Raw genomic sequence first — 25,663 nt, 5'->3', positions numbered from 1 at the left:
AATAAGTCCAATAAGTCTTAAAAAAAGTTGGTTCCATTAAAAAACAAGACCATTTTCACAGTTGATCCCCTGTGTAGAAAGTTTGTCTAAATTGTCCACTTTTTTGGCTTTTGCTCCCAGGTCTGTTTCTGCACATTGAGTTTTAACAAGAATTCTTCCATGGCCATGTATGCTGAACATCACTTCTATATCCAATAAGTCTAACAAGTCTTAAAAAAAAGTTGGTTCAATTAAAAAACAAGGTCATTTTCACAGTTGACCCCCATGTACAGAAAGTTTGCCTAAACTTCCCACTTATTTGGACTTTGCTACCAGGTATGTTTCTGCATATTGAGTTTTAACAAGAATTCTTCCTTGGCCATGTACATCCATATACTTGTGATCATCAATGGCTGAACATCACTTCTATATGTAATAAGTCCAATAAGTCTTTAAAAAAGTTGGTTCCACTAAAAAAAAGGTCATTTTCACAGTTGACCCCGTGTGTAGAAAGTTTGCCTAAACTCCCCACTTATTTGACCTTTGGTCCCAAGTCTATTTCTGCTCACTGAGGTTTAACAAGAATTCTTCTTTGCACATGTACATCCATGTACTTGTAGTCATCAATGGCTGAACATAACTTCTATATCCAATAAGTCCAATAAGTGTTAAAAAAATTGTTCAATTAAAAAACAAGGCCATTGAGTTTTACTACTAAGTTGATTAATCGTAGAAAGACAAGATACAAGGTGCTTAAGGGAAGCAGATTTGAGAATTGGGAAACCCTAGCAAGCAACGGGAAGCATTTGCGAAAAGAGAATCAGAAAAGTGAAAGCGAGAAAGTTGAATTGAAAGGTGAAGGGGGAAAGAGGGGAGGAAATTGCCACTGACGCGATCCCCTACACTGGAAGAAAGAGAGAGAGAGAAAGAGAGAGAGGGAGTTTGGTTTAGTTGGGTGCGAAGAAGTGTGAGAAGGAAGAAAAAAAAAAACTTCAAACCCCTGCATCCTTTAATTCCACCTTATTTTCAATTTTTTTTAAATATTTACCACATGGACCAATAAGGAAACGACACATATTTAGTGTCAAAAATTTGTCAAAATTGGGTGTCAAAGTATAGTTATCCTTTTATTATTATTCTGCAATTACTTTTTCGGAAAGCATTCAGATTACTGCTTTTGAGAACAAAATGAAGAACAGATCTTTCATTTACCTCGTGGAGTCAAGAAATAACAGCTAGATTATTATTTGACCTGTTATCAAATTTTAACATTTTCCTATCTATTGCTAACGTTTTCCAATCTCAAGAAAAAATGTTGTGGTGAGGAGGGTTCCAGAAACAAAGAGGAATGTTGACACCGGCAACAACTCCAATTTAGCCTGCACCGTCGGCACTTTCCGCAACCACCTCGTCGGCACCGCACGGTTTCTCGTCAGCGACATTCCCTTTTTGCTGCGCAACCTCAGGCGACACTCTTAATCGCTGTTTTGGAAGCTTCGCCGCTTTTCCTAAGTACTGGATGCGCCTTGGCAGATATGCTAGGATCCCCAATCCGCTGACGCCGGCAACAAGATGACCATCGATGCAGGATTACCTGTGTCATCATTTTATTGACTAAAGAGAAAACTGAATTTGTGTCTTAAAGGGGAAGAGGATTATTAATCTCACTAAAAGAAATCAACTGCAGCATTGTTCTAAAGAAATTGCTTCTGCTCATCGGTCAAGCCTGTAGCGACTCTCCGTCGCGCATGACACCCTCGAGGTCTCTAGCACGCCGCCGCCGGCCTCCAGCGACCTCCCGATGATGCCTGACGACTCCTAGAAGCCCCTTTACTCCGCTGCCACCACCATCAACGTGTGCCTCGCACGAGTTTGGATCCCTCGTTCTCTCCATCATGGAGCACCACTCCTACCTCGTCGGCCCCGGCCAATGCTCCTCCTTTTCCATCATCGTCAACCGCGACCAGAATCATAAAATTCCATGACAGGGTCGTAGAGCTCTTTGCTGCGTGGCAGTGCATTATTATCAGGTTCACTGGCAGGGCCATTTCTTTCTTCCCAATAATCTAGCGCAAACAGATCAAAGGAAAGGAGAAAAAAGAAGACAAAGTTGTTGGCACAACAGGATACAAAATTGTTAATCTTAGTTATCGCGAAAAGAGGTGGAAAAGATTTCACTGTTATACAAATTTAATGTTTCTAATGCAGGAATGGAGGTTCATGTCATGGGGGCTTTACGGGCAGCGGAAAGTGAAAATGCTCTGGTTGGCGAAGGAGCGACAATTTGGCTGCCATACTCAGCGTGGCCCACGTAAGGGAAGAGCGAGCCTATACTCGTGGTAGCGTTTGGCTTATATGCCTCGCTCCGGTCACGACAAGCGTGGTCGCTAAAGATCCCAGCAATGGTGGCCTCGCCTATGATAATGAGGAAGATGAATTTGCGCAACTACTTCTAAGGTCATGGGCCTTCTAAGGCGCAACCAATGACTGCAAAAGATGCTACAGTTGGTTTTAAATAAAATTCAATGTCAAGTAGTGGACTGTCACTACCCTTTTCCCCTAATTAGCACTCTCTTAAGAGCCCCGACAACGGAAAATAATAAATTTGATTGGGAAGAAATCTTAATGGTCATGCTGTCGGTTGGATTGTATTGTTCAATTTTCTCAGGTTTTAATAACTTCTTATTATGAAAATAAAATATTAAATATTTTGCTTTAACGCATGTTTTTCTGTGAGAAAATATTTTGCACAGGAATATTCAATCTCCTACAACTTGTTTATCGCTCAAGAGGAATTCAGAAAATTGACTTTGATGAATCTCAGAATGTCAGAAAATTGACTCTTGATCGGGTGGTATGAAGGGAGGAGGAAGGAAGTCAGAAAATTGACTTTGATGAACCTCAGGATGTCAGAAAATTGGCTCCTGATCGGGTGGTACGAAAGGAGGAGAAATGAAGTTAGAAAATGACTTCAATGAATCCCAGGAGGTCAGGAAAATGACTCCTGGTTTTGTAGATTAAGAGATTGGCTCTTGATCGGGTAATGTAGAGGGAGGAAGCACGAAGTCAGTTTTCTGACTTCGAAGAATCTCGAAGGAAAATGGCTTCAGAAATCTTCGCTCAACGCAAGAAGTTCGAAAAAGAACTATCAGTCCACTACTCAACATGTTCAGCTTTGTCAGGTTTCAATGCCTTTTCATTATAAAAATTATAAACTATTGGAGCGTCTACTTTATTTTATATTTTTTGGAGTGAAAATCTCTTGCATAGGAAAAGGATCCAAAAAGAACTCCTAAAGTCCGCTGCTTGGTATAGAGAGCAATGAAGACTTATAATAGCTTCGAAGATAGAATCCCTAAATACAACATGAGCGACTCCTTTTAAAGCTCGTAATAATCACTTCGCACCTCTTTTAAGTAAAAGAGCTTGTTTGGGCTTGGGGGACTTATGTACTATATGAAGTATATCGGTCAGAATTGATTGTCATTTATGGACAATTAAGCAGGTATTAACAGGTCAGATTGCCTTACGCCCTGCAAATATACTGTATTAATGAATAATTATTGGGTTTGATTACCTAAAATATATTGCACTGATGGTTAATCAAAGGAGTGGTTGTCACAAGCTTTATAAGTATACAATTGATGCCTAGGTACAATTATCTTGATCTATCTTGATAAAAATATTGACATCTCTATGAAACATATTTGACTTGAGCGTCAGAGTATCTTCTGCAGGTCAATCCCTAGTCGGGAAAGATTACATGAAGAGTCGGGAAGGATTACATGAAGAGTTGAACGATCGGAACATAGCAAGAAAGGACGACCAATCCCAGATAAGTATTACCGAAACAAGGCTCTAGAATAACTACTTAGAATCATGCTTAATGAAAAATATTTGCCTAAATACTTTTGGGCTCATGAAAAGTTTTTCAAAAAGTTTTACTTTTTTCACTTTACCCTTGTGCATTTTTTTTTTCAAACGATGAGCTAAACCGTATCAAATGAGTATAACTTCCACGTGGGCATGTCAAGCTACTAATATTCTAAGATTAATTATCTTGATCGTTGATCGATAATTTGACTCTCAGTAACTTATTTGTACGTTTTAATGAAAGATGATCATCCAATGATTTATCTGATCGAACAATCATACACACTTCCCTTTATTTTTTTTTCAATTTTTAATTTTCACTTAGAATCTTAAACTTTAATGCTTATATAAAAAAATCATTCCATAATCTTCATTTCTTTCGTCAAGAAAAGTATTTTTGGAATTATTCCATAATCTTCATTTTTTAGTTTATTTTTATGTCAAAATATACCCTACAGATTAGCAATTTGACATGTTTTCTTCTTCTTTTTTCATAAATTTTAGGTTTAATAGCCAATTTAGTCCTCACTTTGGTTGAAAAATCTCAATTTAGTCCCTCGTTATAAAAGTGTTTTGAATTAGTCCTAACTTTTAAAATAGTGGGTCAGATTGGTCCTTTCTGTTAAATATAAGTTAACAAAATTAATGGATGATGATGTGACACAACTTAAAGCTAACGAGGGACCAATCTAACACATCAGCTTTAAGCTGTGTCACATCATCATCCATTAATTTCGTTAACTTATATTTAACGAAAGGGACCAATCTGACCCACTATTTTAAAAGTTAGGACTAATGCAAAACACTTTTATAACGAGGGACTAAATTGATATTTTTCAACCAAAGTGGGGACTAAATTGGCTATTAAACCTAAATTTTATGTTATAGCAGCTAACATTTTGTTGACTCCTTGAACTTTCGTATATCATATTTTCCTTCAAACGCTCTGATATGTAATTGTTCTTTCAAATATAATTTTTCTTTCAATTTTTTAATTCAAATATTTTTTATCACTAAATCAAATATGCACTAAATGATTATAATAAACTACAATTATAATTCATATTCTTTTTAACTTCTTATTTTCATTATGGAGCCAATTTATTTTAAGAATTCTCAAGAGTCGTTCAAAACTTGATCACACCAGAAGACAAAAAAATTTTCAATTTGGGACAAGGAAGATTCATTAATTATGACTTGGATATGGCAATCCATGACTCGTGAGATAAGAAAAAATTATATGTTTCATTCTTCTGATAAAGAAATATGGGATGATTTACAGAGTACTTTTTCTTTAAAAAGGAATCTTGCTGCTACCTATGATATCAAGAACAAGATATTTAATACAAAACAGGGCTCTCTTTCCGTAACAGAATATCACGGGGTCCTGAATGGTCTTTGGATGGAACTCGATCAGATCCAAACAATGAAGATGTGTAAAACAGATGCTGCCACTCTTGCTGAATTCATTGAAGGGGAAAAAATCTTTAAATTTCTCCAAGGCCTTAATCATGAGTACGACCCAATACGGGTTCAAATTTTTGGAAGAGAAAAATTACCACCCTTGTCAGAAGTTTTTTATATGGTAAGAAGAGAAGAGACTCGGAGATCTGTCATGCTTCATGGAGGGATCTCCAACACAGGCTCTGCCATGACAATTGGAAAGGGAGTCCACAAAAGAACAAATGCTGGAGGAAAAACGTTTGAAAGAGGTACTCATGGGGACTATTGTTCATACTGTAAAAGATCTGGACATACCAGGGAAATATGCTTCAAACTCCATGGAAGAAAGAATGTTCTCGAGCGCATGGGAAACAACAAAGGGCCCACTCAAAAATGGGTAAATCATACTACCTCAGAACGGGAAGCCACCAATCAATCTAGTCCGGCCCAGTCTAATCCACCACCACCACCACCACCAGATCTTGATATGAAAGCTTATAAGGAGAAACTCGAGCGCTTGGAAGCAATGATTGAATCAATGAGTAAGCCCTCTGGATCATGTACTTTGTCCATAAAAGGTAAGATTTGTCTCAATATTGTTGGTCATGTGTCTCAAGGTATTTGGATCCTTGATTCGGGTGCAACTGATCATATGACACCTTTTAGTGGGTATTTCGACTCATATGGAAAGATCAATAAAGAACAACTTATTACAGTTGCAAATGGTCAGGGTATACCTGTATGCGGCTCTGGGAATATATTTTTGGACTCATCTATTATATTGAGGGATGTTTTACATGTTCCTCAATTAGCTAATAGTCTTATCTCTGTGCAAAAACTCACAAAGGATTTAAATTGTTCAGTAATATTTTTTCCAACTTATTGTGTTTTTCAGGACCTTGCCACGAGGAAGACAATTTTAACTGCTAAGGAGCAAAGTGGGTTGTATTTTTTAGAATTTGATGACCAAAGCAACACACAAATCATGAGTCAACAAGCTACATCTGAGACGTGGGCAAAATCTCAAATATGGTTACATCATCAAAGGCTTGGGCATCCGTCATTTAGTCTTATCAAGTCCTTGTTTCCCCATTTGTTTACAAAGGAGTCTGTTGAGTCTTTTAATTGTGATATTTGTCAATTGTCAAAACACTATCGTGCATCTTATCCTATTAGTAATAAAAAAAGTATTTCTCCATTTGATTTAATTCACTCTGATGTTTGGGGTCCTCTCATAGATTCTATTTCCAGAGCAAAATGGTTTGTTACCTTTATTGACGATTGTACTCGTGTCACGTGGACATACCTTATGAAAAATAAATCTGAAGTTTTTCAAATTTTTGTTAATTTTTTCCGCCTTGTCCAAACTCAATTTGGAAAAAATATCAAAAGAATTAGATCCGATAATGGTACTGAATATGTGAATCATGAATTTCTCAATTTTTTTGTCTCATAATGGTATTGTTCACGAACTAACCTGTGTTAACACCCCTCAACAAAACGGGGTAGCTGAAAGAAAGAATCGTCATCTTCTTGAGGTAACTAGAGCTCTTCTTTTTCAAATGTCTGTTCCCAAAAATTATTGGGGAGAAGCTGTGTTAACTGCCACATATCTCATCAACAGGTTACCCACTCGTATCTTAAATGGCATTAGTCTTATCGAATCTTTATAGTCTTTTGTTCCTTTTTCTTCCCTGATAACGAGTCTACCTAGTCGAGTCTTTGGATGTGTTGTTTTTGTTCACTCTCATCCTCCTAACCGTGGTAAATTAGATCCTAGAGCTCTTAAATGTGTCTTCATTGGGTATCCTCCTAATAAAAAAAGGGTACAAATGTTATCATCCTCATATTCGTCGCGTCTTTATCACCATGGATGTCACCTTTCATGAAACAAAATCCTTTTATGTCAATCCATCACTTCAGGGGGAGAAAGCACTTGAAGTGGATGAACTCTCCTTCTTGTCATTACCATGTTTGTCTTTGCAGGATGCCCAAGACCTAAGCAATGAAGCTACCATAGTCCATAGTGAGGAAGAAGAGGAAGACAGATTTTTTGGCAAAAAATATGCAAGAAAACAACCCACTTCGACTCTAGAGCAAGAAATACTTACCTCCTCCTCATTGATATCTTCAGGGATCTTTAGTATTAAATTTCTTAGTTTATATTTTTCTAAAATTATCCTTAAAACTATTTAGATTTCACTCTTTTTATATCTTTTTATCCAATTAACTAACTCATCTCCTCTTTAGAGCATCTTTGCAAACAAAAGAAAATTGTTGGGTACAATCTGGAGGGATCATATAAAAAAGAAATTTCCCTTATAATAAGAAGGCCAGAAGTAGTATAAACCAATGATTTCTCAATTGTCATTGGTTTAGTCTGCAAAATTTATAGTCTATACAGGAAGATCTGTCTTGGAAGTAGAATTATAGATTTTAGAGTAGATTTAGCTTTAAAATATGCTCGGAGGAGGATTAGATTTCATTCCGGTTAATAATTCTCGTTAAGATTGATTCCCTGTCCGTATTCTAACTTTTGGAAAAAGGTGTTAAGTGGAGTGCCCTGTAGTGTATTTATTTTTTTTCGTTATAGTGGATGCTGGATATGGGAAATAAATATCTCTAATATCTGTAATGGAGACTGGTATTGTTAAGCATAGACATGCAATGTGAAAGTGAGACTAATTTGTGCTTTTGATGTTCCCTTTTCTTTCTAGGTTTCATCTTTCTCCTCTTTCCCACTTAACTCTTTACATGTGCTCGTGTGTGGATGAATCACTCGGTATCCTATCGGATGTATCCTATCGGATGTATCCTATCGGATGTATTGCTTTGTAGTTGGAAACAATAACTTACAGAATGAAAAGAATTATAGAAGATCAACAGTGTCATATTCACTGGCTAGGTGGAAAGTCTTTCTTCATTTGTTGCTTTTGGTATGCATGCAGTGCTTCTCTCTGGCAGATAATCCGGACTTGCTGGTTCTTTGCTCATGATCACTGCAGTGTTATAACCAATTTATTTTCATTAGAATGATACAAAAACACAACACGAACACTACAGTCAATGCTGTTTTGAATATTTTACCGATTTTACTGCTCTCGATTCTCCTTCCAACATAGAAGCATGACTATGCATCGACGAATTATGTAAAGCTTTGCTCTCTTCTCCTTTAAAATTCTACCCTTTGGTGCCTGAAACTTGTCTTGCTTTTCTGTGGACGTGGAAGTGTCCATGATCTGGTTTCTGTTTTTCCAAACTATCCCTGTTAGAATTTTTCTCTTGCGTCAAGGAATGTGTCTCGGTAGAAGTCTGTCTATAGGAGTTACTCAGATTTTGTTCGAGTGCGCTTTGAGTTTGAAGTCAATAAAAGTGGTGAAAGTAAAGGCAAATAGTTATTAGTAATTGGAGTTAGCTTTCTGCGGTCAAACATAGAGCAGATTTTCTGCTTTAAGTCGTGGTCTTGGGCTTCTCTGGTCTAACGTCCGGAATCCCGGGACTGCTGTCTTCTCTGCTCTGCCTCCCCATTTACTGCCAAAAGACAAAGAAACTGTCTTGCCTCTAATTTCTATTGGATAAGTATAAATGCTTTAAGATTGACTGACTGGGGGTTTCTCTTCATCATGATCCTGTCAAACTGAGAGAAATATACTAGTAATGTGTGGACCTTTGCACTCGGTGAGATTATTTTAACTCAAATAATTATTTTAAATTTTAATTATAGTTTTATTCTTTTCTATTATCTTCATTTGGAATTGATTTCTTACCCTTTTAATTGTACAATTTTGATTCTCTACTGTTTTGATTCTGCATGACATCAGTATTATTGTTTATATAACTATTTACTACATAGTCATCAATAGTTTTCCCTATTGTTAAGTCAACATTTATGTTAAATGTTGAATGTGTAGGTTGATGAATACGTGAAATTTGAGCAATTAAAATTGTTGAAAATGAAAAAAAAAAATGGCACTAAATTCGAAAACATGATATTGTAAAAAGAAGCAAAGTCTCACATTTTTAAACTAAATGAGATTTCAAGACTAATAACTTGCAATCTCCAATTCCTTTTACTAAGAAAGCTACGGTCTTGATGCTAATTTATATAAACTAATAATGTCTTTAAGCAAAAACACCCTAGAAACCTTTACGGAAATAAACACCGAGACAATTTTACTTCAAGCCATTACATATGAAAATGATTTCCAAACTCATTCCATGCTTTGCAATAACATTTTGCAACCTGATTTGATTCGTGCAACATATGTAGCATATCATGGACAGCCTTTATGAAGTTAGCACGAGGATAGTCTCGTGTTCTTGTGTGTGATTGTGGGTTTGAGAGGCAACAGCTTATGCCATGTAAGAGAATATCGTGGAAATAGTATCATATATTATGATTTATAAAATACAGAAACCTTCGAGATTCTTTATTTAGGTGCTATACAACTCCTTAGAGATTCTTTATTTAGGGCTTATTATTATATAATTTTATCTGCATGGCTTGAGTTTTTAATTATAAATAATGGTACATTTATCTTGGAACTCGAGTCTAAATAAATGAAAGAATCCATTGATTAAATTATATTAAAATTGAGTTCTTTGAACCCTCTTTATAATAGTAGTTACTTTCAATTGATAATAATGCAGGCTTTCGTCATCTCCTTGCAGTTTCAACAGCTTAATATATTTGTTAAAGTAACATTCATTACATTTTCCTCTCACATTAATAATGATAACGTGTACGATTTGGGCGAAATACTGGAGTATTTATCCTTTTATACATATTTAAAAATAAAACATCCTTGTTAGTTTATTGTCTTCTTAGTGAAATTGTGAAACCTGGCACCAAAATAACTGCATGTAGCTTACTCACACCACCATTTTTTAGATTTACCCTCCACCCCCTGCTACCCAAATAAAGGCATTGATCTTTGGTGCTACCGCGTCAAAAACTACATGTAAAATGTACTTTGGATGCATTATGAAATATGTATCTGCACAACAGTTCAGAGGCTTCGACCTTTGATCTTTGTGGGAGGAACAAATAAAATTATTAGAGGAAAGAGTTGATTAATTAAGAATTAAATATGTTTTTGGTTATTTAATTTTAAGTGAAAATTAAAAAAGTTTATTTTCAAAATTTTAGTCTAATTTAGTATTTTAACTTTAAAAATGTAAGAATTTAGTTATTTTAATTAAATTTTATTAAGTTTATTATTTGACAATATTTGTTTTAATATTAACTAAAAAACAAGGTTTAAAACATTTAGTTAAAAAAACTAAATTTATGTAATTCTAAAATTATATTATTAAATTTTTCCAAAATATAAAAAAAAAACAATTTTTACTTAAAATTAAAGAAATAAAAATATATTTAACCCATTAACTAATAATTAATTAATAATGTACAAAGATTTTTTCTCATAAATTGAGAAAATGTTGAGCCCAAGAAGAGATGAGTGCAACATAATTGTTTTAGAGCATCAAAGTTGACGAATTTATTCCAATTACATGCTAAAATAATCTGCTTTTGATTCTCTTTATTTTTTTGCAAAAGATTACGAATAGGATTGTTTTATCTTTTATTTAAAAAGAAAGCGAGAGCCTTAACCATATGGTGGGTAAATAGTTACAGCAATGTTTCTAATTTCTAAACAAAATGAGTATACTAAATAACGAATTATATTAATTATATAGTCTAGACACTTACTAATCAAGCTAATACTAGACTTTTAATGATCAAACTAATACAATTAGTTGAGAAAGAATTAAAGGATATGAAAAGAAGAAAAATAGTTACATGTGCTCATTTCACATTCCATTAATGTTTTACTCTTCTCTGTATTCTTCCTTCAATGATTCAAATACATCATTCTTTCCAAACTAAAAAATAAATGGTTGTATCACATAAAGATCAAGATGCCAATTTGTTTTCTACTCATAATGTGAATGAAATTTTTAAGTACTCATTGAAGTCTTAAGAAAAATGTTTCCTTTACTTGATAAGAATAATTTTTTTAAGATGTTTTAATATACAGCAATCTCATTGAAAGCATTAGGCAATTTCGATTTCAATTTAAAGAATGAAATTCATTATTCTCCTTTTAAAATTATTCCTGAAACGAATATTCGTGTCCATTCTTTCTTTTTCACTAGTTATAAATATGTTTTAACCTGTAAGAGAAAAAACTATTTTATTATATATGGCGGAACATGAATACCAAAAGTTAACCAATGGCAAGAAAAGGTACGTTGAAGTGTAGAGAAGAGTGAAGCGTGAGTAACTGTGTTGCCGTCGAAGAGTTTGTTCTGAGAGTGAGTTTTTTAGTGCAGTGTGTTATTTTCAATATAAAAAATGTTTACGATACAAACTGACCCTCGTCGTAACACCTAGCGTCAATCGCCGGCTTCTAGATTTGTTTTCTTCTCGTCGTAATCATTCGTTAAATCTTTCTGTATAGTATAAAATATTAACCGAGTGGTTACAAACAAACAACCGGATATTCAGATAATCTGTTTATATCTTATTCTGTTTATATTTTATTGGGCTTATATCAGCTTAAGATTCGAGGTAAATTATAAATATAAAGTCAGTGCCAAAAGCCAGATACGTTCCACTCACGCATTATTCAATCTACGCTACTCTCAAATACTTAATAGTGAAAATGTTTGGAGGCGAGCGATCGGCCCAGACGCGTCAGCAGGTTAGTCTCTCGGTCCCCAGAACTTTCCACCGAAACACTTTCTTTCTTTTTCTGTTTCATCAATTCTTTGCCAAATTTTCTCCCAAACTCAAACAAAAATGCCTGAAAACTCACACACCTGCACATGGCTAATTCATCTCTCACTAACACTTCTCACTGTAACAGCAACATCATCATCGTTATCATCATCGCACTGTGCCATGGCCATCACGCCCTCCACCTCTCTCCTCTCCTTCCTCCAACGCCTCCAAAAAACCGCCTTCGAAGCCTTCGGCGGTACCGATTTCGATCCCAAGACCTACGTCGACGTGCCTCTTAAGTTCGCACTATCCGTCACCCAGGACGCGTTCCAGAAGCTCCCGCGTAACGCCAACGGCACCGTGGCGGCTGAAGATTTAAAACGCTTTCTAGAAGCCTACTTCGGAGGTGCAGGGGACGATCTGGTGCACCTTACCCCACACGATTTCGTTCGCGAACCGGAGGGTTTCTTGCCCAAGGTCAAACACCCTCAGGTGCGGGCCTGGGCCTTGCAGGTCCATTGGCTTTGGAAAAACTTGACCCGGAAAGTATCCGATGCGGTGCAGGCGCACCCGGACTTGCATACGCTGCTCCCTCTCCCCGGTTCCGTTGTCATTCCCGGTTCGCGTTTTCGCGAGGTTTATTACTGGGATTCTTACTGGGTTATTAGGTCCGTTTGTTTTTATTTTTTGTTTGTTCCTGCACTTAGTTATTACTACTGGGCCTGGGCCCTGCCCTGTTCACTGGGTTTTGTTTATGGGCTTTAGGGGCCTGATCGCGAGTAAAATGCACGACACTGCTACTGCTATTGTGACCAACCTCATTTCCTTGATAGAACAATATGGATTTGTTCTTAATGGTGCTAGAGCATACTACACTAACAGGAGGTACTCTCTACATTACTTAAATTTTATTATTATTACTATTATTATTATATTAACTGAATTTTATCAATTGTTTCTTCTAAGCTGGGAATGTTAACGCTTCATAAATATTTGGTAGTTATAGAGGTGTGGCGGTTTTAGATCGTGCAATAATAATTTGTTGTTTGGTTGTTATAGCTTAGATTTATATACCGTACATGGATTTGTAGCATGAATGAAGACGTTAAGTATGCCTTATTAAATTTCTTTAGATGACAAAGATGTAGAAGTGTCTATATCTTTTTCTATTTATAGTTCCTTCATTTCATTATATTGAAATGTAAATTTCACCCTTAAAAATAGTACTTAATGACTTTTGTGTTTCCGATATAAATACTTTACCTTTCAATATAACAAACTTAAAAATGCCACTCTTGCTTATATCTGGACCGCTCCTTTTTGAAATAAAAGGAAGTCATTGTATAATTCTTACCCTCAAACTGAAAAAGTGACTATAAACTTTACTATGATATTATAGCCAGCCTCCCCTTTTAAGCGCTATGATTTATGAGATATACCGTACCACCGGTGACGTGGAATTGGTTAAAAGATCTCTACCTGCACTACTCAAAGAGTATGAATTTTGGAATTCAGGTATTAATTACGCTAGAACTTTTTGTCTCGATCACTATTGTCTGCGGTTGGGTGATATTTGTAGTGTACCTTCTATTTTTTGGTAGGTTTACCTTTTGCTTCATCTTGTAGATATACATAAGGTGACCATTTTGGATGCTCAAGGTTGCACTCATACCTTAAATCGCTATAATGCAATGTGGGACAAACCCAGGCCAGAATCATCCATTAAGGTGTGTTTGGTTTGTTAACAACTGTGGTATTATTGAGATGGGACTTAAACTATAATTTTGGCTAATTCATGCCATAGGACCAGGAATTTGCTTCCAACTTCTCTAGTGTTTCAGAAAAACAGCAGTTTTACCGTGACCTGGCTTCAGCTGCTGAATCAGGATGGGATTTCAGCACTAGATGGATGAGGTAAGATTTTACATACGCTAAGACCTCCTAAAAGGGAAAAAAAATATGAAAATCATCTGAATAAATGTCTAGGTATTCAGATGCTCATAAAGTAACTCACAATGTTCATTAGGGGCAAGCCTAAGCAACACACTTTCAACCAAATGTTTAGCTTTTTCAGAAAAACACACATTGACTTAGGTCTGACATGATTTTTCCTTGTTTAAGAGTCAGGAATACTTACAGTTCAGTACAATCTTGTTCCTATTAATGCAGAAATCCGCCTAATTTCACAACATTGGCTACAACTTCCGTAATACCTGTTGATTTAAATGCATTTGTACTCGGGGTAAGTCTTATACTAATATCTAAAAGAAGACCTGAAATGTGTGTCTCTCTGCAACCTTATCAATTCTGTGATGCCCATTGGTTCAGATGGAACTTAATATTGCCTTCTTTGCAAAAGTTGTTGGAGATAATGGCACTGCTGAACGGTTCCTGGAAAATGCTGATCTTAGAAAGAAGGCAATGGACTCTGTTTTCTGGAATGCAAACATGAAACAATGGCTTGACTACTGGCTCGAAAATACATGTGAGGTATTTCCTGGAACCACATGTATTAATCTACCAGTAGGTGAGGGTTCTTCTGACTGTCCATTTGATACTTTTAGGAGGTTCATGTTTGGAAAAACGGGCGCCAGAATAAAAATGTATTTGCTTCCAATTTTGTTCCTTTGTGGATGAAACCATTTTATTCAGGTATGCTTAATGTGTTAACATATCAACTTTACTAACGAGTAATGAGAAAATTCAAGCACGTAAGCAGTTCTCGCAATCATTGTGGTATCGGTTAAGTATTGGGTTCAATCCTTCTTGTAAATCATCAAGCTTGAACTTCATTCACACGAGGTTACATTGAACACATTTATTCACGAAGAACTTGGAACTTAAGATCATTTTCGGAAGTGTAAACAATTACACCGTTATAGACTTCTATTTCATCAGTTATGCTGTCCAATTATAGGTTAATAAGTGGCCTTACTGGCGCCAAATGCCAAATTTTAAAGTAACGTAGATTTCTAAGTGCTTACATTGAATAGTCGATCTCTAAACATGTGGCTAGATTGCTAAAGTGGTTGATTAGCATGTGATTTTATGAAATATTGGTAAAAGTCTGTTAATCAGTATGACAGTTTATTTTCATTGCTGTCATATGTTAATTTAAATAAGGATGGGATGGGAGACTATTGTATGCACAACAAATTTCCACTTTAAAAACTGTTTTTGCTGAATATCAAACTTTAGCACCACCAGGCAATGGCTAAATTGTGTTGAACTTGGGAGATATTGATCACTATGATGAGTTTACCTTTGTGAAACATAGAAGAAAAAACATTTTCCTGCATTCTAAGTTGATTACTAAATATGTTTTTATGTTTATCAAGACACTTCACTTGTGGCTGGTGTCGTTGAAAGTCTCAAAACTTCCGACCTTGTCCGTGCCGCTGGAGTTGCAACTTCTTTGACTGATTCAGGACAACAGTGGTAAGTAATATAAGCAGGGTGAGACTGGGTAAGACAGGTAAAATGTTTCACTTATCAATGATCCTGACATACTTGCAATAGGGACTTTCCAAATGGCTGGGCGCCGCTTCAACACATGCTAGTGGAAGGCCTTCTAAAATCTGGGTCGCAAGAAGCAAGGTCATTGGCTGAAGAAATTGCCATCAGATGGGTCACAACGAATTATATCGTTTACAAGAAAACGGGCTTAATGCATGAAAAGCTTGACGTGGAGCATTGTGGAGACTTTGGAGGTGGAGGCGAATACGTGCCCCAGGTATTACTATTTACAATTATGTTTTTGGTCTAGGGAAACGTTGTAGAAAAATATAATCTGACTTGGTTGAATGAAAGAAATTTGACTAGTGACTTTCTCAGTATCTGACTGGGTTGTTTTGCAATGCAGACTGGTTTTGGCTGGTCAAATGGTGTTGTGTTGGCATTCTTGGAGGAGTTTGGATGGCCTGAAGATCGGAACATAGAATGCTGATGTGCTCCGAAATTGAAAGGTGGACAAAAAATTATGCTGCAATAATTTACTTGTACGAGATATTTGCATGAGCGGGTGAAGAAAACTGTGTGAATAAATTCGTGAATGATTTTTTTTAATATAAAACTATATATTAGCTTTAAATTTTGTCAGTTTGGTTCAAGATTTTAATATAAAAGTAGTTAACCAAAATTATAAACAACTATGATTACAAGATTGTATTGGGCTTGATATCGTGTTACAGCAATAAGTTAACTACAAGTTATTTATATTTTTAAAGATGTACATGAAAGTAATTTTAATATTATATAAAAGACAATATGTCAATCTTTAATAAATTAAATAAATTATATATATTAATAAACTATATTTAAATTCATTCTTTTCATTAAATAAAATACTTTTTTATTTAAATAAATTTTTATCAGAATATTCGAGATCATTCTTCAGCTTTCCACACTCAGGTAGCTAAAGTTTAAATGTTTTTTACAGGGGACTTTAACGTAATTTTTGTCAAAAAGAAATAATTTATTTCGATAAATCACCACATACAATAAACCAAAGAGGCTCGTAAAACAATCAGAACTTATTAATTTAGGGTGGCGGAAAGTACAGAAGGTAGACCATTTTTTGAAGGGTGTTACTCCCTCCACCCCACACGTCTCTTCCTCCACCTCCCCAATTTTTTAAAATGCCAATTATATCCTCTGATTTTATTTTTATTATTTTAATATTTTAATTTATTTAAAACCTTTGATTTACTTCCCTCTGCACCTCTTCCTCTCTTCCATTTCCGTTTACCTTTCTCTCTTCCGTCAAGCTTTTTCTCTTCTCTTTCGTCAAGCCTCATCAACCTTTCACTTTTATTTCTCCATTTCTTTCTTCTTCATTTTTCGGAAGAGCATTTGTGGAGCAGCCGTTGAGCCGTTGGTGCCTCGGTGCGGTGGAGGCCGTTCAGCTGGGAGAGGAGTGGATCTGCGGCGTGCGGCGTGGTCCAGGTTTGTTTTCGGTGCTTTCTGCCTTGGTGCTTGTCGCGTTTCAACAGTGTCCGCGAAAGGCCGAAACGGATGTGGGAGATCCGTTACGCTTCGACGGATGTCGGACTTCCGTCGACGGATGTGGGATATCCGTTGAAGGGTAATCGGACATCCCACATCCGTTTTGGCTCTCGGATGCTGTATTTTTTTTTTAATATTTTAAATTCTTTTTAAATATAGTTATTTGATATATATAATTATTTTTAGATTTTCTTTAACCTTTTACAGTTTTTAAATTTTGCTATTTTTAAATAAATTGATTAAGTTTGAATTAGATATATAAACTTTTATATATTTAAATTATTTTTATTTCTTGGAAATAAATATTATTAATTTAATTGTATTTAATATTAATAAATTTGTATTTATAATAATAATTAAATGAAAATATATTTAAATGTATTTTTTTAATTAATTAGTTAATTGTTTATTTTATTTAATTTTTTTGTAGTTAATAAAATAATTATTATTAGTTTAATTTATTTTGAATTGTATTTTGTTATAGTTTATTAATGATATTTAAAATAATAATTTTCTTAATTTTTGAAATTAAACAAACAAATTATTGTTAGAAATGGCAAGAACACGTGGTGCATCTTTTAGTTCTCGTGGAGAGAGTTCTCGAGGAGAGAGTTCGTCGCAGGGCGAAGCTCGGAGAAGATCTACCGTTTCTGCTTGTAGAAGTCGTGCAGCTCCTATCCAGGATGACCCCATAGCCGAGGAGCGAGCCGTTGAGGAACAAACATATGAGGCGTATGAGACTCATGGTGAATAGAATGCATTTACGGCCCCTAACGACGATGATGATGAGGAGGAGCATGTGGATGTTCATGACATACAAGAGGATGTCGGTGGATTTCCTGGAGGTCCACGTGATGGTTCATTGCTGACCCACTATGTTCAGCATGTAGCTTATGCTATTTCACAAGGCCGGGTGAGTGCAAAAATAAAACTTTTTATTATTTTTTTTAATAGAAATTTTATTAAATATTGATGTGTAGGATCGAGGGGACACGCTGAAGTTGATCTCTCATGGAAAAAAAGTAAATAAGTTAGGACCATGCCACGAGGGAATTCAACACATTGTGTTGAATTCCAGTTTGATGCCTCTTACAGGGATTTGTTATGATTACGTTAATAAGGGGTTACTCCTCGGATTCATAGAGAGGTGGCATTTTGAGACCAGTAGTTTCCATCTCCCTATAGGGGAGATGTCGATTACTCTTGATGACGTCTCGACATTACTTCACCTGCCCGTGATGGGACAAATGTGTGATTTGGAGGAGTTGGAGTTTGAGGAGGCTCGTACAGCCCTTGTGCAACTACTCGGCGTTGATGGTGGCACAGCAGGTTCTGAGATGGAGGACGCACGTGGTCCGAAAGTCAGACTCAGCTGGCTTAGAGAGATATATGTTCAGAGGTGTGAGTCGCAGCATTGGGACTATGCTGCTAGAGCATATTTGTTGCATCTAGTAGGATGCACAATTTTTGCAAATAAGAGTGCCAATTCTATACGCGTGTCTTACTTATTGTTATTTAGAGACGTACACGCGTGTGGCAGATATGCCTGAGGTGTTGCTGCACTCGCCTATTTGTACGACCAGCTCGGGGATGCGAGTCTCGCCTCCACGAAGCAGATGGCTGGATATTTGACTCTATTTCAGGTACAGTTATAACTTTGACATTTATTTCATGTATTTATTTCCATGTTCGAAGATGGATGAAATTTAATTGAATAATTATTTTTTAGAGTTGGATATACGAACATTTCCCTAGTATGGGGAGGAGGCGGTTGGTAGCTTCTTACGATGACACCACACCACGTGCCATGAGGTGGCAGAGCCCTAGGCAGAGTTCCACTCTCACAGAGATTCGATCATAGTTGGATGCGCTGATATACAGTGGAGTTGTATGGCATCCGTATGAGGGGCATCGGGGCATTCGGCCATTCTTCGGCATCTGTATGTATTCTGGATGGATTCGAATTGGTGACACCCTTTGTCGTCATTTGCCTGAGCGTGTGCTGAGGCAATTTGGGTTTCAGCAAGACATTCCACGATCACCGACTACAGTTCCAAATGCAGATGTAGTGGTCATTGATCATATGTGGTTGCACTTCAGAGCTCACGTTGTGAGTAATGTCAGACATGCATCATCCCCTTCTGACTGTGTCGATGGTTACATTCAATGGTTCAGGAGGGTTTCGCATCCTTATATTATTGTTGCTGCAGATGACGCGCGACCGACTCTTGCACCTAGACAACGCCCCGATGTTCCACGGGAGGCACGATCCCATCGTAGATCGTCTCCACCTTCACCATCTGGCGCCCTGGTATGTTATTTTTCATTGCTTATATTATTAAATTTTGATCACCTTGTTTATTTAATTGTTTGATATAATTATAATGCAGGCTAGATTTAGGCGAATGGCGAGAATGTTACAGTCCTTGATATCGTGTCGTCATGTCACCGAGGGTACTGTTGCACATCAGGTGTCAGTGGACCTGCTTCAGATTGCTAATGAAGGCATCGACGAATATTCCACGACTAGGAGAGAGCAGAGGCATGTGCGTGGTAGACGGTCAACGTCTAATTGATAGGACTTTGTATTTTGTTTTTTCATTATGTATTACAGGACTTTATATTTCCTTTTTCTCATTATGTATTACAGGACTTTATATTTCATTTTGAGTTACATGTTCTTTTATATTGGTTATATAGATGATCAAATATTTATATGTTTAAGTGGAAAAAAATAAGAACTTAATTAACAACAAGTAATATAAATATCTTCATATATAAATAAATACTTCATAAATATCACGAATAATAAAAGTATAATTATCATGAATATTGACAATAAGTACTTAAATAACAAAATATAATAGTGTATTTTTACATATCTTCATACATAATATAAATATCATGAATCACCTAAGTCAACATAAGATGTTGTTATGTCCATCAACTATTCAAATGCGTGCATCCTACTAGTATAAATAGATGACCACGCTCGTGCCTCAGGATAACAGTGGGTTGAGGACATGATATTCACCGTGGGCAACGGACAACCTTCTTGTAGCTTAACCTACATTATACAAATAATAAAATATAATTGAGTGATAAGTAATTTTAAAATGAATTCATAACAAAATGCACTTACCTGCACAAAATGACATCCATGAACATGTCCTATACAAATTAAGCGATGTTGAGTGATATCAGAAGGTGGTGTGGAACGTAGTGGAAAGATAGTATAATTTTGAGAGTATGACAAACACACTAAAATAACGTTATATCGGTTAGCAATTGCATAACCAATGTCTGGTAATGTCATCCACTTGCTCTTGTTAGCCTGTTATGAATAAAAGTTGTTAGAAAAAACCATGTAATAAAGAAACTACATAAAACGGGAAACACTTACCGCGGACAGTGACTACACCAACAAAGAGGTCCTCAGTTCTTCTAGTCTATCATAGCCTCCTACTAGGCTTGCATATTCATCACGCCATGCACTGAGTTCTTTGTACAACTCATTCCTCACAACGGGCCATGAATCTTCTCCGAGTCCCAACAACGCAGCAATGCATCTATACCCACAGTGACCATCAGCCACAACATCAACAATGTCCACAATGAAGGGGTGAGTAGCAGAATGAAACTGGTCTATCATTGGAACTCTCCTTTCACTTCGTTTAACTTTACTTTTTTGTGCACCCTTTGTCTTGACTTTATGTAATGGAGGGACCATTGATGTCAATGTAGGACAAACAATTTCAAGTAACTTCTGCTTGATGGTGACTTTACCGCCAATGTCAACCTCATTGAATCGTTCTTCTACTTGTTTCAACTCATCTTTAATGGATAACTGAGGCTTAGTTTCATTTAATTCAACATTTGAGAAATGCAATCTTCGCCACATGATATGAAATTCACCTATAGGGATCATCCTAGGATCATATCGTGCTAATTCACATGCACATGGGACACCAAATGTATGTCTCAATACGCATCCACACTTTGAGGAGTCCAATCCTATCTGCTGCACTATTTTCAATTCCTTAGCAATGAGATCCAATGCATATCGAGACACACGCCCAATAAGTTCTCTATATATGTAGCCTTTAAAATGGTCACTCCTGAGCAACAAACTACTTTCAAATGACGCCTTAATCTTGTTGTGTTGTAAGATAATGACGTTATGAATACTATCCCAACAAGAACACAAATCACCCATACTATTGCCCAGAACTTTCTTCAGGCTCCAATGAGCAGATTCAGCCCTGAAACAAAAAAAAAACTTCAACAAGTACAAATAAATATTTATCTACAAAACAAATAAATAAAATAACATTACAACATACCTATTTGTGGTTGTGTTCCCTAAATGCATTACTTTGTTCGTCCAGAACTTTACAAAGTATGTGCTGTACGGAATAATCCAAGTCTGATTAACATATTCAAAGAACAAAGGCCATGATCTGCTTACGTATTGAAAACCATTCACATACTCAACAAACAAGCTTTCATCAGCACAATCCATCACATTTTCCCATGCATCCATCAACACTTCCCAAACCTCAGTAGAATGAACTAACATTTTGCATTTAGCTTTAACATTTTTAAGGATGTGGAACCGACATAACATCTGATATGACTCAGGGAATACACTTGATATGGCATTCATCAAAGCCAAGTCTCGGTCAGTCACAATAACTTTAGGACCACCCTCAGATGTTAAAAATAAACCTTTCAGCTTTTCCAAAGCCCATGTGAAATTACTCTGCCTTTCAGTAGACAAGAAAGCAAATGCTGCTGAGAAGGTTAACCCTGTAGACGTCATACCCACAATCTCAAGCAACGGAAGTCTATATCTATTTGTTTTATATGTGGAATCCATCATAAATACAACATTAAATGAGTTTAACAATTTCACCGCATCAGGATGTGTCCAAAACAAGTCAGTAACAACCTCTGAATCATCAGCACACCTACTCCAGTGAATGTACTTATCCCGATCCAACAACATCATAAGTTGTTGTAGTTCAGTTCTGGACCCTCTTAATGATCGTTTATACGCATGCCTTGCGTTGTAGATTTGTTTAATCGTTGTGACATTTCGATCATTATTTTGTTTGAGTGTTAATAAAATATTTGCAGGTGTAACTTTACTCTTTGTCATATCAACCAGTAATGACTTCTCACTCGTATTTAACCTGCCAGCATAAGGGTGACCTACTAAAGTTTCAGCCAACTCATGGTTGTGATGTCCACACATCACCTTCAACACCCATCCGGCCCCATCTGAACATGATTTACCCTTTAATCTAAACGGACATTCACATTTACGAGTGCCGTATACACTAGCCACTGCATCAGCTTTGTATTTCCTATATTTTCCCCCTCTTTTACATCCAAGTATGACATACGTTTTTCTTCCCCGTACACCAGTAGCTATGTCAGATCTTACTATTACCACAACAAATCCTAAATCAAAAGTCATCCCTCTTACCCATTGAATTAAGTGCTCCCGTGAATGAAATATTTCATTTGTTGTAAATCTATTTGTTAAATCTCTCCCTACAACTTTGCTAATTGATGAAGACAAATCAGATTTCAAACTACAACCAATCTGAGAATCCATATGAAGATATTCATCCATTTTAAATAATAATCACCTACAAAATTATAATGACCCTTATTAACATAATTAATAATTAATCAAACAAATATAAAAATATTAATATAATTAAATTATATATTTGATATAAATAGAGTAATAAATAATTTTTTATATAATTATCAAATTATTAAAGAATTAAAGATACAAAAATCATCTATAACAAATTCATATTTTAACAAAATTATTACGTTTAAAAACTAACCATATATAACATTTAAAATTAAAAATTTAAATATAAACTACTGTAAATAAAATAAATCCTAAATAAAATAAAAACGAAACGTAAAAGGAACACTGCCTGGACGGATGACATCCTTCAACGGATGTCAACATCCGTTTAAGGCAAAACGGATGTCATCCGTCCAGGCAGTGTTCCTTTACGTTTCGTTTTTATTTTACTATTGGCGGCTCATGGGAAGGATTATAGGCTTGCATATTAAAAGGATTATTGGAAGCATTATGGGAAGGGTTTAGGGTTTAGGGTTTAAGATTATTGGAAGGATTATGACTACGTACCTGGAGAGGAACCACGACAAGGACACTACACCACAAACGCACTGCACCACGTACTGCACCGAGAACAAGAGGAAGATTGCTTGATAATTCTTTTCACGATCACCAAGTTTTGCAGAAAAATATTTTACTCATACAAGAAACTACGTAGGTTATCAGTGAAATATGTTATAAATGAGTAAAATTAAAAAACAATAATTTTAAAAATAAAATTTTACTGAGGGGCAAAATAGTAAAGAAAAGATGGAGGAAGGGGCAAAATAGTAAAGGGGAGGTGGAGGGAGAAGACTATGGAGGTGGAGGGAGCAACACCCTTTTTTGAACTCCACAAACTAAGCTTTGGAACTAGGACCTCACTATCCCCAAGTCCACATTAATTCATTTTCAACACAAATAAGAGAAAAATTAAAAATAAAAACATGATAATTTTTTTTAAAATTTAAATGGGTAAAAGATAAGAATGAATAGGATAAAATTATTATTTATTTATATGAATGAAAACAGGAAAGAATGATAAATGTTGTAGCAGTAAATAAATTAATTTATTACAAATATAAAAATTGATATTCAGGTTTCTTCCCTAGTTCTGACAAGAATTTAGGTAAGAACCAAAAAGAAGGAAAGTAAAAATAAATAATAGAATAATAAAACAGAAAAAAAATAAATGTAAAAGTTAAAGATATAAAATTAAATTATTTGAGTATTTCAAATCTACACCAAAAATAATTATATATAAATTAGACAGTAATGAATTAAAATAACACTATTAAAATAATAAGGAGATATATGACAGTAAAAATAAAGAAAAAAATTGCTGAGGATAGTAGCAGTGTTAAAACTGGAAGAGTAAATAATAAGAAAAGAAAAGCGAAAATGAAAAATGGCATAAAATAAACAGAGAGTGAGCACCGGTTCCACTCCCTTGTCTATATATAGTATCTCAGAGCCTCTACACACTTTCCACAGTTTATACCAAACTCCTTTCTCTGTTTTTGAATGATGCAGACAGAGCCAACGTCTTCTCCAAGTTTCAGTGCTCACTCTTCCGACTCTTTCTTTCACATCGCTAATAGAGTCGTCCGCGAACACCGCAGCGACACCCACGATACTCTTTGCCAACAAAACGACGACGCTGACCCGGTCGATGACTTCGAGTTCTCTTTCGTTTTCGGTCACACAGACTCCTCACCTGCCTCAGCCGACGACATTTTCTGCAACGGCCAAATCAGACCTTTCTACCCTCCCTTCCACCATGACCCTGCGCCGCATCTCTTCTCCGCTACGTCCCTTCCCCTTGAAACGACACGTCGTCCGCGTTTGCCTTTGAAGACGCTGATGTTGGAGGAGCGAGAGACCGTGGACGGCAGCAACGATCTCGAAGGCGTGGCTGAAGGAACGTACTGTGTGTGGACCCCGCCCTGCAAGAAGACATCCGCATCGCCCAAGCGGTGGAGGTTTCGGGACCTTGTGCATCGGAGTCACAATTGTGGTCAGAAGGACTCGCTTCTTTTTGTGGGTCCCTCTAAGAGGACCAGCAAGGTGGTGCCTAAGCATGCTTCCGCCCAAAACAGTGGTGGCGCCGCCGCAAAGCTGGTCGGATTTTTCACTAACGCCAATGGAATTGGTCGGAGTAATTTTCAATCATTTTCAAGCTAGTACAGATTGAAGTGGATGACATGTTTTCGTGGGGTAACTCTGTACTTAATCTGGTCAATAATTAACCCAGTTTATCATTACAGGAAAACAAAAATGTATGGATGACTTAACATTTCATAGAGAAAAAAATGGGAAAATGACATTTTAATCATAACTTAATGTCTGTGATTGGGGGAAATGATTACCGCACTTCTATTCGTAACATCCTTTAAATTATTTATGTTTAGCTCCATATCTGAATTATGAGTATAGGGGGCAAGTCACTCTTATAAGTAGTTCTTTGAGTTTACATTGAGGAGTCAAGATTCTGTGATTTTCCTCGTTATCTAATCTTAGTTTACCAAGAGTCATTATGTAATTTAAGAATTTATTGCAATATTTATTTGTATAAAAAATACAAAGTGAATACATTTTATAGTATGCATATTGTAAAAGGGGTGAGATTTAATTGGGTAGGAAAAGGGCGCTTAGAAGACGAAGGTGGTGGAGGTTACGCGGCTTTTCCGCGCCCGTAACGGTGGAGAAGTTGGCAGTGAAGTGAGAGAGTATGGTCCGATGTGTGTGGGTCTCACGCGGCATAGACTCGGGGGTAAAATGGGCAATAGTGAGGAGTAGGAGAAAGTTTGGAAGTGTTTTCGGAGTGAGATTTAATTTGACATTTAGCGAAGATGTCATTATTATTTGCTTTTAATACGTTGGAGGGATCAAGGCTAGATAGAAGGAGAAAAAGTATCCTAATCTTCTCTTTTTTCTTCTTCATTTCCTCGTCAACTTGACGCTCCAATCTGCCCATCACTTCATGCCTT

At 36.2% G+C, this 25,663-nt stretch overlaps 4 protein-coding genes across 4 annotated transcripts; 3 read left to right on the top strand and 1 right to left on the bottom strand.

The window, feature by feature from the left end:
- The first annotated feature begins 12,025 nt into the window (after positions 1 to 12,025).
- On the top strand, positions 12,026 to 16,112 carry LOC108324192 (probable trehalase). Its single transcript, XM_017557056.2, has 11 exons — positions 12,026 to 12,690; positions 12,788 to 12,907; positions 13,422 to 13,537; positions 13,649 to 13,749; positions 13,827 to 13,936; positions 14,192 to 14,264; positions 14,351 to 14,512; positions 14,587 to 14,674; positions 15,361 to 15,460; positions 15,542 to 15,755; positions 15,885 to 16,112. Exons 1-11 carry the CDS (start codon positions 12,101 to 12,103, stop codon positions 15,966 to 15,968), a joined length of 1,758 nt encoding a protein of 585 aa, XP_017412545.1. The 5' UTR covers positions 12,026 to 12,100; the 3' UTR covers positions 15,969 to 16,112.
- A 1,467-nt stretch (positions 16,113 to 17,579) lies between these two features.
- On the top strand, positions 17,580 to 18,576 carry LOC128196285 (protein MAIN-LIKE 1-like). The gene is made up of 3 exons (XM_052876549.1): positions 17,580 to 17,735; positions 17,781 to 17,939; positions 18,007 to 18,576. Exons 1-3 carry the CDS (start codon positions 17,580 to 17,582, stop codon positions 18,574 to 18,576), a joined length of 885 nt encoding a protein of 294 aa, XP_052732509.1.
- A 1,865-nt stretch (positions 18,577 to 20,441) lies between these two features.
- LOC128196265 (PKS-NRPS hybrid synthetase cheA-like) lies at positions 20,442 to 22,508 on the bottom strand. Its single transcript, XM_052876527.1, has 3 exons — positions 21,964 to 22,508; positions 21,370 to 21,879; positions 20,442 to 21,288 (listed from the first exon to the last, which is right to left on the bottom strand). Exons 1-3 carry the CDS (start codon positions 22,506 to 22,508, stop codon positions 20,442 to 20,444), a joined length of 1,902 nt encoding a protein of 633 aa, XP_052732487.1.
- Positions 22,509 to 24,147: 1,639 nt separating this feature from the next.
- LOC108339392 (uncharacterized) lies at positions 24,148 to 25,263 on the top strand. Its single transcript, XM_017576530.2, has one exon. The coding sequence runs from the start codon at positions 24,198 to 24,200 to the stop codon at positions 24,855 to 24,857; it is 660 nt and encodes a 219-aa protein (XP_017432019.1). The 5' UTR covers positions 24,148 to 24,197; the 3' UTR covers positions 24,858 to 25,263.
- Positions 25,264 to 25,663: the final 400 nt, after the last annotated feature.

Source organism: Vigna angularis, chromosome 1 (assembly GCF_016808095.1).
Source record: "Vigna angularis cultivar LongXiaoDou No.4 chromosome 1, ASM1680809v1, whole genome shotgun sequence".
Lineage (NCBI taxonomy): Eukaryota > Viridiplantae > Streptophyta > Magnoliopsida > Fabales > Fabaceae > Vigna > Vigna angularis.
This window is presented reverse-complemented; position numbering and strand designations above follow the sequence as displayed.